The 12,028-nt window shown below is 49.5% G+C and overlaps 1 protein-coding gene across 2 annotated transcripts in view; it reads right to left on the bottom strand.

Moving 5' to 3' along the window:
* LOC126540908 (uncharacterized) overlaps window positions 1-12,028 on the bottom strand; it is a 314,198-nt gene that overhangs the window by 133,500 nt on the left and 168,670 nt on the right. For both annotated transcript variants that reach the window (XM_055076072.2, XM_055076073.2), the window contains exon 2: window positions 8,916-9,038. In XM_055076072.2, the coding sequence (XP_054932047.1) occupies window positions 8,916-9,038 (123 nt within the window). The remainder of the gene's footprint in view (window positions 1-8,915; window positions 9,039-12,028) is intronic.

The following is a 12,028-nucleotide window of genomic DNA, read 5'->3' on the forward strand; positions in this document are numbered from 1 at the left end:
TACGGCTCCCACGAAGTTTCTGTTGTATATTAACGCGAGGGCGTTAAGGAGCTCGTGTCGCAGAAAAGCCGGTGTCGTCAGCGTCGGCGTCGTTGGCCATGAGCGATAAATCCCATAAGGCACTTCATAAATAAAAAACATCTTGCAAGATGGGCTGCTGGGAATCGTACCAGGGTCTCCGGAGTGTGAGACGGAGACGCTACTACTCAGCCACGAGTTCATTCCTTAAAAACGGGACAAAATCGCCTCTAGTGAATGCGGTGTTGCCTTAGAAACGTGCCGTAGAAAGTTGTACTGCGGTGTATATCGGTAATTATGACCATGTAACTTACATAAGTCGCAGTTTCACGAGTAGCGAAGTACGTTTCCGCTACATTTCTTCTGCGCTCTGCGCACACGCAGAGCCATCTTGCGGCAAACACAGAAGACACCCTCCTCGCAATGTACGGCGCTGCCCCGACACGTGGCGCGCCACTTGCCCCATGATCACGTCCGCCTTCATGGCGCGTCGGGACCCGGCTATCTGTGCCGATCGCGACGTTTGGCTGGCGTAGCGCGTTCGAGTAGGCGGTGCGAACGGCGTGCGATAACGCTATCGCGTTCCACTCATGAAGGGGAAGCTTAAGCGTCCTCCAATTTTTATTTCTTGAGCGGATACTCTTTTTTTTTTGCTTTTGCACCATTATCGCCACAGGCTTGCATGGTGAAGACATCAATAGAGTCATCTCTGGCCTTCACGCAATTAATTGGTACAACCAATGGCTCATAGATATGAACGCAAGCAATGTAAATTCATGTGAGTGTCACGGATAACTCTAACTTTATTTTTTACCCTTATTCATAAATCATCTACAGCGCCATCAAGACATTGCTGCCGCAGCTGGTAAAGATATCAATATTGGTGCGGTACAACACATCGACAGTTAGTCAACTCCAAGCGACAATAGTTCTTGGAAAAAGAGAATATTTAAAAAGTTACGGCAGAACTCATCTCATGATGACTGCCGATAATAATGCCATTAGCGTTCGAACGTGTAGCAACACACCACATTTCTGAAGTCAAGTTGTTTAACATTTCTAGTTAGCATTCTAAGACTTCAATTGGCTTGGTTATATGTGGCCTAATACGGTATACTGCTATGTTGCTATGAGATTGACTCGCCATAGTAACGCTTAAGCATAGCGGTATGACTACTGTATGACCCCTACGCGCTAACGTCTATGGAATGAGAGAAGTAATGGGGGACGTCGATGGAATGACAAAAGCGGTATGACGACAAAGGTATGATGACACTCATGTGACTCTCACTACGAGAGGTGTTCCCCGAGAATAGCGCTGGAGAGCTTGACCCACAAGACACCTCTTGAGAGGATGGACTACTGCAGTGTTCCTCTCTTTCGCTACAATTTCTTTGTTTTAGAGCGCAGCTCTTTGGCGTCCGTTCCTGGGTTTCGCGTCGTCGTCGGCGTTGTCGTCGGCCTCGTAACCAGCTCCGCTCCCCTTTCATCCCCCCAGCGCTAGCAGCGACCGACTGATACCGCTGGATGCCGCTGACGCCGCTAGAGAGTCAAGATAACGTGACTGCATAGAACACCGTCGCCGCCATGCAGAAAGAGGAGGAAAGGGTCCCCCCCCCCCTGTTCTTGTGTGGCGGATAGGGTGCTCTTCAGTTGCCGACGCGCCGGTTACTTCACGTAGGCCCCGGCACGTCGACGAATACGTGACCACCTTCCCACGGCTAGACCTGGTTCTTAGCGCTGCGGAAGCGAGGGTATCATATTGTTTGTGTCGGCATCGGCGGCGTTGTCCCTGAAACCAACTCCGCAGCTGGCGTTGACTCACTATCGGCGTCAGCGGCATCAGTCAGTCGCTGCTATCTCTTCCCTCCTCCCTTTATCGTGTTGTCCGCTTGCTGCGCGCGCTTCTGCCCCCATCGTTTGCCGCTGGGTGTACACGCCGCCCCCCTCCCCCCTCTTCCTGCGAGTCTCCGGTTGTCAAAGCGCCGGCTCGAACTTAATTCCTTTCTTCGCTCCTCCTCCAATGCAACCCCTGTGCGGTGGCAATCAGAGAGCCAGATCGGTGGCGGCGGATGTGTATATGTGCACCGCCCGAGCCGAAATTGCCGCTGCCGTTCGCCCTGTGCGGTGGCAATCAGAGAGCCAGATCGGTGGCGGCGGATCTGTATATGTGCACCGCCCGAGCCGAAATTGCCGCTGCCGTTCGCCACTGCGAAATTATCTTGCTGGTAGTAGCTGCCTACTTCGCCCCTACCGCACTCACGAAAGACGTCGTGCACTTCCTGCAACTCGCATTAACCGTCCATCGATCCACACCGATGTTAGTAGTGGGGGACTTTAATGTTGACATAAAGACAAACAGAAATTTCCTAACACTTATGCGGGAGAACATCCCGTTCCTCTCGCTCGTAACGCGTCCCACGGCTGTGACAACCTCGCGAGGCACTTGTATAGATCTCGTCTTTGAGAATCAAGCATTGGTGTACCAAATCGAACATATATCAGTCTATTTCTCCGACCACAAAGCTTCCTTCATGACTGTCAAGAACTGTTAGTGGAGTCTTTGTTAAAGGAATACGTGTGAAAAATAAAAAAAAAAATTCTGTGATAGCGCATACATGTGTTGCTCGATTTCTTTGCCTCAATCTATCGAAAAGGTGAAACAGCTTATTTGCTGCGCTCAAATTTCGCATTAGGAAGTAACGTAATCGTCAGTAACTTTTTTTTTCTAGATACTGAAATCGCAAGGAGGGATTTTAGCATGATACGATTATCTTCTCCTTCATTAACGCCAAATATCGTGGGTTCAACTCTCGCAATGTCAATTAGAATCCAACTTTGAGAAGTGGCCCGTTCGCCCTTATCTCCCAGTAGGTTCGACTCCCAACAAAAGTAGTGGCTTTAGGTTCTCGACGTTCGCGATGACAATTGGAATCCAACTTGGAAAAATGGACGGTTCGCGCATATCTCTTTGGCCGGTACGAACAGAGGTCGTGGGTTCGAGTGCCTTAATGACCTGTCTTCATAAAATGTTCCCTAATTTGCCCTAATTAACACCACAGGTAGTGCTGAGGCTTCTTCGCCTCGGCTACAGAATTTATTATAATGAAAGTAATGACATAATTCGCCCTAATTAACACCAAAGGTCGTGGGTCTTAGTTAAATGGGCCTTAACAATGCAAGTATTGGATTCGATTCCAGTCAAAGGTCAAGTGTTCAACTCCCTATGAATGTTGGTTCCATAACCTAGCACGGCGTGGCGCAGGACAACATATTTTTTATCCCATCGGTCATCTAGGGCTTTTGTCGTAGTACAAGCTCCACTGGGGAAACTGTATCTGCCAATGGAGTTACTGGGTTTGTGATGCGGCGCTACTCAGTACCAGTTATTCCATTGGCATGTGCAGCGAGGCGGCTGGGTATGTAATAACACGGGGTATGTGCCTCTGGGGAATAATTATACAAGCGACAGAAAAAAACTAATGCCATATAATTAAAATTACCACTTTCAAATATGTATTGGTTCGCACTTACAAATTATAGCCTCAGGAAAATATTCAGAAGTTACAAAAAGGTAATAAGTTGCTGCAACATTCCTTTCGACTCCTTTTAACATTGCAGAAGTACAGTAAATAGAACGAGCTGCCCGGGCTCTTGCAATGAATCCTCCGCAACGCTTCCCATGTTGTCTTTTTTTATTAAGAAGCAATTCTCACTTTTTGACTGGTAATCTTTTGTTATTTCCTTTCCTTGAGAAGACAGCTGCAGGCCATTAAAATAAGTGCAGTGAGGTTTCATTTCCTGAACGTGGGTGGCACACAAGCATACGGGGCTACGGCGCACATGACGCTATCGGCCTTTGGTGCGCCTAGATGCCTCCGATGTGCGCATCGGCGACAGGGCTCGTGGAGCCGTACCATTCACAGCAGCTGCCGGAGCAGAAGGCCCCGTTGTAAGCATTCCCTTACTATCTAAATTACCTAGCATGATCTCAGTGCGCACAGGTAAACATGAACAATTCACACTCGATGACCGCGGACACTCGCTGTCGAAACGCTGATGTGAGGAATCGCGGCTGCAGCAACGAGCTTAGTGACCTTCCTGCTGTTTATCGCTTGAACGCAAAGTGAGCGGTGAGAACTCACTCAAGGCTACGCGCCATTGGCCCACTTAGACTGCGGCCCCAAATCAGATCGCTTTCAACATTAAGCCCGCGTAACCGCGCTGTGTGTCCGTATGGTTGTACCGTTGGCAGGGTGGTACCAATTAGTGCCGCATGATGGCACGGTGGTAAGGCTAGCGTTCTCAAATTCTTCCTTTGTGACAGCTAGCGCTTTCAGACACTGTCATTGCGACGCGGCGCCTCCTGTCGCAGCGTCTGATATAACAGGCGGTGGCAGGTACTGCACGGGGTTGCGAACGCGTTGCTTGAGGAAATGTTACTCGAAGTACCGGTTGGCTTCCGCGTACGAGTGAGGCGTGATGGTAAAGGACAGCGCCCCCCATAACACAGTGCGGTGTAATGCCTTAAATACCCACCCCTCCCAATGCATCCTGCACGTATTCTTAAATAGTAAGCGGGCCTTGTTCTTCATAATCTTATTCGTTGTTCATTTATAGCAAAAGGTTCAGCAGCGCACTTTCAGGCATATTAGTGTACACTTTCTTTTGAAAATGTTAGTTTAAGGAGTATGAAGGATGTTTAAAAATTTTTATCCTGGTATCTGCGTTGCGGTTGCCTATAGTGCTTAATAAATGTGCATACAAAATTTCCAGACAAAACTGCACCAACACGGAGGCCACGTGCCTTCCTCGTTCACTTGCTTCGCGGCTTCAGACAAACACCCGTCGATTTCACGTACTAGCCAGTTACGCTTGCGATGTGCATTCTCAAGAGAATGGCTCCTTAGTAACATATGAAAAATTTCCTCACATAATTCTGGTTACTCAATTCCATGATTCTTACTTCTGTGCTCTCTAAGAGAGAGAGAGAGCACAGAAAAAAAAAACAGACGGTGTTTTGAGAGATCACACATGATTAAGTAGTGGTTGTCGCATACTAATGCAAAGGTGACCTATCTTTTGTTGCAATAGCTGCTAGCGTATTTTATGTTCTTTATCATGCACTAAATAAATATGTTGTGCCCGCTATACTGCAGTGCTTTGTCTCTGCTTTATTTTCAGCCATAAACCTTGCAAACCTTGGAGGATGTTACTGGCGGAGCATTGTATGGAAGAGTCCAAGTTCAGTCCTGGTGTTCAATATATTGGACATTCCACATGATAGAAACACAAAGTGTTGTTAAAGTAAGCTTGAAAACTTTTTACGTACTTGGTTCAAATAAGCTATAGTGAAAGTATTAAACAAATTTATGCACCTATCTGCAATCCGAGGCTCAGAAGGTTATTGTAAAGAGGAAGAGGCGCTCTTTTCAGCAGCCCTTTAGGGAGCACGACTCAGCACCTTAGGGAAGGGGAGGGGTGCATTAAGAAGAAAGAAAAAAGAGAAGAGAGGTAAGGTTGAGGCGGTGGCAGAGCCGTGTACCGTGAGGTACCGCTGTAAGCGGTAGCCGTACGGCGCATTCACAATTTACACGACAGCCCCGTCTTCTCCAGCAATGTAAAAAAGGTGTCTGAACGAGGAGCTGTGGTGCCGGCTTCGAAACAGCAGCTGGGATGCCGAGACCGCTGGGAGTCTGAGGCGTCGGAATGAGACGTGGAGAGATGCTTTGTGTTTGGAGAAGGCGGGAACGAAGTAGATGGTCGATTTTTTTCGTCCTCGCCACGCGCTGAGCAGGCCGGGGATGAAGCCAGGCCTTTGCTGTACCTCGGGGATGCCGTCCAAGAGCAGCTGATCAGCAGGAGAGACCGCTCCTGCCTTGTGAGGGCGCGTTCAGGAAGTGGACGGTGAGGGCGACCGCTTGCGACGCACCCATTCGGGTGGAGCACCGCCAGGTGTCGCTGCAACGTGCTGCAACGCTACAACGGCGCCGACTTGTACAGTGGCGTCGTGTTCTGCCTTTGCCAAGGCATCAGCCTCCTTGTTTCCCTGGACGCCGACGTGAGAGGGGAGCCACAGCAGTGACAACTTCATGCCACCCGAAACAAGGACGCGAAGATTTTCCGCTAGCAGGGCAACGCCAAGGCCGGTGGTCTCGGTGGTAGAAGAGCAAGAAGCGCTGCTCGCGAGTCGCAGAAGATCGCAACTGGAGAATACGGCGGGTCGTCCACCAACATGTCCGCCGCCAGATGGACGCCTGCCACCTCAGCAGCGGTTGAGCTCGCCGCGAAAGGCAGCCGGCACACTCCCAAGCGCCGAAGGGCAGGGATCGCGAAGGAGGCGGTGGCATTTCCGTAGTCTGCATGAACTGAGCGGTCCGTGTAGATGTGGAGATGTCCATCCAGCCGGTCCTTGAACTGAAACACCGACGCCTGGTACAATGTCCAGGATGGGGATCGCGTTTTCGTGAGGCCCTCCAGCGTAGTAGTGACCTCCAATGGCTGATAGTGCGGAGGACGTGGTGGGACGGCTGGCGTGGGAGGACGGCTTACAACATCCTTATATAGCTGACACAAGCTGCCCATGCGCGAGTGAGGTTGGCTCCGCCACCTTGAAAGCAGAGGCGTGCTATCAGAGGCGCGATGTAGCCTGCCAACGTGATGGATGCCACGCTGTAGGAGCAGCAGGGACAGCGACCAAGCCTGTGCGTCGGCTAGGGTGGCAACAATGTGCGAGGTCCCTGGCAAGCCAAGAATCATGCGGATGACTTTCCGATGCTGGAGCTCTAGGCAGTCTACACAAACCTGCGGGGTGGGTCCACGAGAGGGAGTGCACAAAGAAGCCTTCACGTAGCCGCGGCGGTGTATAAACGGATACATCATTATGCTGTGCATCTTCTGCCGCGAAGCAGCAAACGGCCAGCAGCTTTTTGAACCTTCTGCACTTGAGCGATGGGCGCCCTGGCAGCTGGCGCCCACGAGAGCCGGTGATCAATCTGCAGGCCCAAGTAGGTAACAACCCGCTTCCATGGTATCCGGTTGCCACCCAGCACGTCGAGGCAGTTCGTCGGCGTATGGTCACGCTAGGGTTGACCAGAAGGGTTTCAAAACTACGTCGCCTATCTTTGAGGACGATATGGAGAGGCCCACTGTCTGGAAGTAGGAAACAACTTCGTCCAGGGCTCTCTGCAAGCAGCACCGAATGACTGGAAGGTTTCTAGTGGGACCCCGAGTCTACAGAGCTACGTCATCAGCGTATACGGAGATGTAGACGCGATGACGCAGGTCTGCTGGTATGGTAGAAGGAAGAGAAGCCAGGGCCAAGTTTCAAAGGATGGGGCTTAAAACAGATCCCTGCGGCAGTGCGGCACAGATTATCCGTGGGGAGCTCATAGTCTTTCCCACTTTTACGCAAAGGCAGCGCCCTGTGAAAAAGGCCGTGACAAAATGCCGGAGACATTCCGTAACCCCCAACTCGTCCAGAGAGCGCTCAATAACCGGGTAAGGCAAGCCACCAAAGCCGCTTTCCACATCAGGAATCACAAGGAGTGCCACTTCGCGAGAGCCTCTGGCACCCTCCAGGGATTATACGACGTCCGCGATGGAGTCAGCAGTGCACCGGTCGACAGCTCGTGATATCCACTTGAGGCGCACAAGTCTGCCCGTCTTAATACCGAGTTTCTCGCTATTAAGAGGGGCACAACGACAGCCATCAGCCATGCCTCTGGAAGGCATGACTGATGTAGCAGAGTTAAATATGTAACATGAAGCCAATTCACAATACTGAAGATGTATGAGCCCGTCGAATGCCGTAGATACGAGTTACGTTGATATTCGTGCGCGCACCTGGTAAGTTATATAGGCTAAATTGATGCGCAAAGGAATACGACGTTTATGTGCGCGTTCTCTGCCAGAGAGTAACAGAGAGTAAGGCGTTCTTAATATGCCGTCGATCTAGAAAAAAGTTCTTTAAGAAGTTTTTTTATCTTCTTTAGCATATTTTATTTTCTCCAAAACAATAAGGAAGCCTTCTTGAAATAACTGAACATTTTGTCTTTTCAAGGGGGCAATGGCAATAAAAACGAATTCTTCGGTCACAATACAGGGAATATTCACTGAGGACCGTCTACTTTAGAAATGAGTGCATTTGAGCGTGCCATGGAATAATTGCAGCAAATAATTTATTACCTGTTGTTGCACCGTCGCAAAACTGTCCACAATATTATATAAACGTAAAGAACAAGATCAACAGAGTAAGAATATTACTAGAGCAAACAAGTTTCTTTTGAAATGGGTGCTATATGCGCATTTTTCTAACATAACTCTTTCATTCTTTTTAGTTTGGGGCTGAACGAGCACTGTCCCAACACAACGAAGAGGTGGCAGTGCCTGTCATCGCAGCGGGCATCGAGAGTACTAGGGTTTCCGATCTGGCGGTCAGAACAGTTTGACGAGGCATCCCCACTGCGGCGGCAGTCTACCGTAATGCAGGCGACTGCGTTCTGGTGTCCCACTGAACGCTCGTGATGTTTGCACGCACGCCATTTGCATGCAAGCGTCGGGATCTTCGGCTAATTTTTAACAGAGCTTTGAAGAAAAACTTTTTTTTGCTGTGATCGTGTGGATCTGCATCTACCATACACCCCCCTGCATCAAGCGACACGTTCCACGTCTGTGCCTGTGTTCTCTACTACCGAGTTTCAGCAATGTTGGATGCGCACGATTTCCATTCAGAGGACGGTGGTGATAGGTCGAAGATTCCACATAGCTGGCGGCAACGCGAAATAGTTTCTGTCCACACCGGGAAGTTATCGCAACTTTTCAGATTGCATACACACTATGTTGCTGCAATATGTACGCTAAAGCTGTTGCATCCCGCCTGCAAGCACAGGTCTTACCCATTATAGATGAGGGCCATGAACGATCCACCGAGTCCTGACCGGTGCGGAGAGGCAACACCCATGCACAGCATCGTGGCCACAGCGACGTCAGCAATTGAGCCTCCTTTGAGGTAGATTTCCCTAAAAAATAGAAAAATAAACATTACTGTTCGCCAGCCTTGGATTCCGCTAGCCAAACTGCATCCGCGGGCCACAACTCCCTGTTATCCCTTTCACACAAAAGCGAGGTGCCCCAATTGTGGTTCGTAACTGGTTTTGGTTCCCAATAGTTTATTATTCAATTATTCAATTATTCCACTTCCAGCAAATATGTTAACTATTGTGCAACAAAATTAAAGAAATTGATTTCTCTTGTTTGCGGCGCACGTAAATAGATTCCATTCTTACTCTCTCTACCTACACAGCGCGTTCGCTTCAAGGCTATGATGTCGCACTGCTGAGCCGAGGTCTGGGGTTAGATTCCGGCCATGGCAGTCGCATATTGATGGGGTGAAATGAAAAAAGCGCGCGTGTACTTAGATTTAGCTACACGTTCAAGAAGTACAAGGTAGTCATAAATAATCACCAAGGACCCTATAACGTAAAACTACCCCAATATGTTTTTATTCCGATCTCCTGACGTCAAATTTGCGTAACCGCCGACGCACGCACCGGACGGTCACCTGCAGGGTTGTCTTAATAGACCAGTCAAACACTCTCCTCCTTCATAGGAGGTCCCCTTTCTTTGCTGGAAAAACGAATAACATTGCCTACACTGAGCGGCTTGTCATAACTAATAGGCTGACAAAACGCGAAGAGCACGCTCAAGTGGACAGGGGCTCGATAAGGCCGAGCCACTGCACTGAAAGTCGATAACCGAATGAAGAAGGTGGTCCCGGCGTCTGCGATTGGTCTGCTTTCCCTTACTTAGCTTGCGGTGGCTGGTCGAAAATCGCGGCGGCATGCAACGGAAGCTCAAGAATGACGCTAAAACGGATCCTCAGTAAAGAAGAGTTGGCAGAATGAGGTCGTAAACGTGCCGAAAGTGCTCAAAAACGTTACACGGCCACGCAAGAAGTTTTATTATACGCAACTAAACCCATGCTCTCCGGCAGGTGCGAGTAGCCAGTGCCTCAGCGATTTGCGGTAGCCATCTTTTATTCCTTTCGGAATGGGGCAGCCTGCGGCTATTCTGAAAAAAATTCAGTTTTCTTCGGCATATTAAAGCATCTTTAATGTGTACCCGTCACTTTGACGCGGAGGGTTTTTGCAGTTTTGTGACGTCGCATGACAAGCAGGGGAAGTGAGTGCAGCCCGAAAAAAATTGACCAATAGCCGGGGGCTAATGGCGGAAAGGCATCGAATCAACTAACTATTTTTCTTTTTTCGGTCAAGTCCTGCATAATCAGTGTATACACGTCATATCAGATGGGGAGCTATAGCGGTTTTCGTGACGTCGCGTGACAGACGGGTGAAGTGGGGATAGCCCAAAAATGTTTTTTGCCAATCACGCGGAGGGATGATTACAGAATTGGAATACAAAAGTTTGGAATATTTTTACGTTATAGCGCCCCAGAGTTCTCTACTGCCTGTTACGTCAATGTGTTGAAAACTGCCGCCTGTATTTTTGTTTAATTTTATTTCTGACTACTGTCAATCCCATGGGAGGGATTGTTATACGAATGGTTGTATAGTGCAGGCATTATACAGGCACAAGCATTGTACTAGATTTCAACTATGATATGGTCCACGAATCTAAAGTTCAAGGTCGGGTGGGCGGCCAGCCCGAAAGCTTGTTGCCCGGAAGTGACGGAGATGACTTACATGAGTCCTGGGCACGTCCATAGTAGGACGCGTATCAGGATATTCGTAGTGGCAGCAAGACGGTGAATGTTGTCTGAGAGTAGAGTGGGCCGAGATACCCTACGTATGTCGTGGATGGCTTCAGCCGAGTCCGCGCGAATGATATGAGAATATCGAGCAGTTTGAACAGAAGCGCGCAACGCAGCCAAGCCGTCTCGTATGGCGGCAAGCTAGGCAAGATAGGCCGGTGGTGGAGGATCGGCAGCATACGAGCACGTCTGGCTTGCCTCTGGTATCAATGGGCACACGAGAGCTGCGTGAATCATGGTGCCATTCGCACTGGCATCAGTGTATGCTACAAGAGTCGCATCGTCTTGGCTATCACTGGCGCGACGAAGGCGGGAAACTTGAGCATTCACCTGGTGAGGAATTGGACTATACAGACCACCAAAATGCTTATTGTCACTTAATTGTGCCCTGTTCTAGGAGCTACATCGGTTCTCGTAGAAGCTGGATTTACTATTTCAGGCCCCATGTAGCTGACCAGAGAAGCAGCGGAGCAGAAATTTGATGGCTTTGGCGCGCGCCCGCATCGACGTTGGTGCAAGAGTTTGTCGATAACGTTGAGTTGGGACTCGGCCTGCAGGGTTGGCAATGGAGTGGGACGTGGTAGACCTGTTATGGCCTGCAGGGCTTCGTGATTATTGGCTTCAACGCGAGCCCATTCTACCTTCATGAGGTGGTTAAACTGGTCTCTGTAGACGAGTCGTGGTTGCAGTGCAGAATGGGCAAGAAGGCGAGCCTTGTTGGTGCTCGCCCCGCCAGATTTATTCGCAATATGACGTATCAACTGTATCGTTTCTGTTGCCTGTTGCTTTGCATTCTTGACCAATAGTGCCCCGGATCCGGAACAATATACTTCAAGGCCAAGTACACGAAAAGTTGAAGCCTCATGTAGTGGCTGCTGATGCATAATCAACTGACGAAGCCGGAATGCCAGTAGACGGCCCCCTAATTGTTCACTGCTGACATGTAAGGCGTCTTGTCCTTGGAAATTTGAAGCCCTATCTGAGCACACCAACTGTGCGCGCCTTTTAGTGCCTCTTGGAGCGCTTGTTCTTGGTGGCAGATTTTAGAATGAACTGAACAAACAGTGATGTCATCTGCATACGTTATTTACTGTGCGTTATGTATCGTCACAAGCTTCCAAGCTAGTGGAAGGAGGACAATGTTCAAAAAGGCTGAGGCAAGCACAGATCCTTGTGGAACACCCCAATCTGCGACGAAATGGCCTGCTGTTTGGCCAGCCAGGTGAATGGAGAAGGTGT

The sequence above is a fragment of the Dermacentor andersoni genome, chromosome 2, assembly GCF_023375885.2.
Source record: "Dermacentor andersoni chromosome 2, qqDerAnde1_hic_scaffold, whole genome shotgun sequence".
NCBI classification, from domain to species: Eukaryota; Metazoa; Arthropoda; class Arachnida; order Ixodida; family Ixodidae; genus Dermacentor; species Dermacentor andersoni.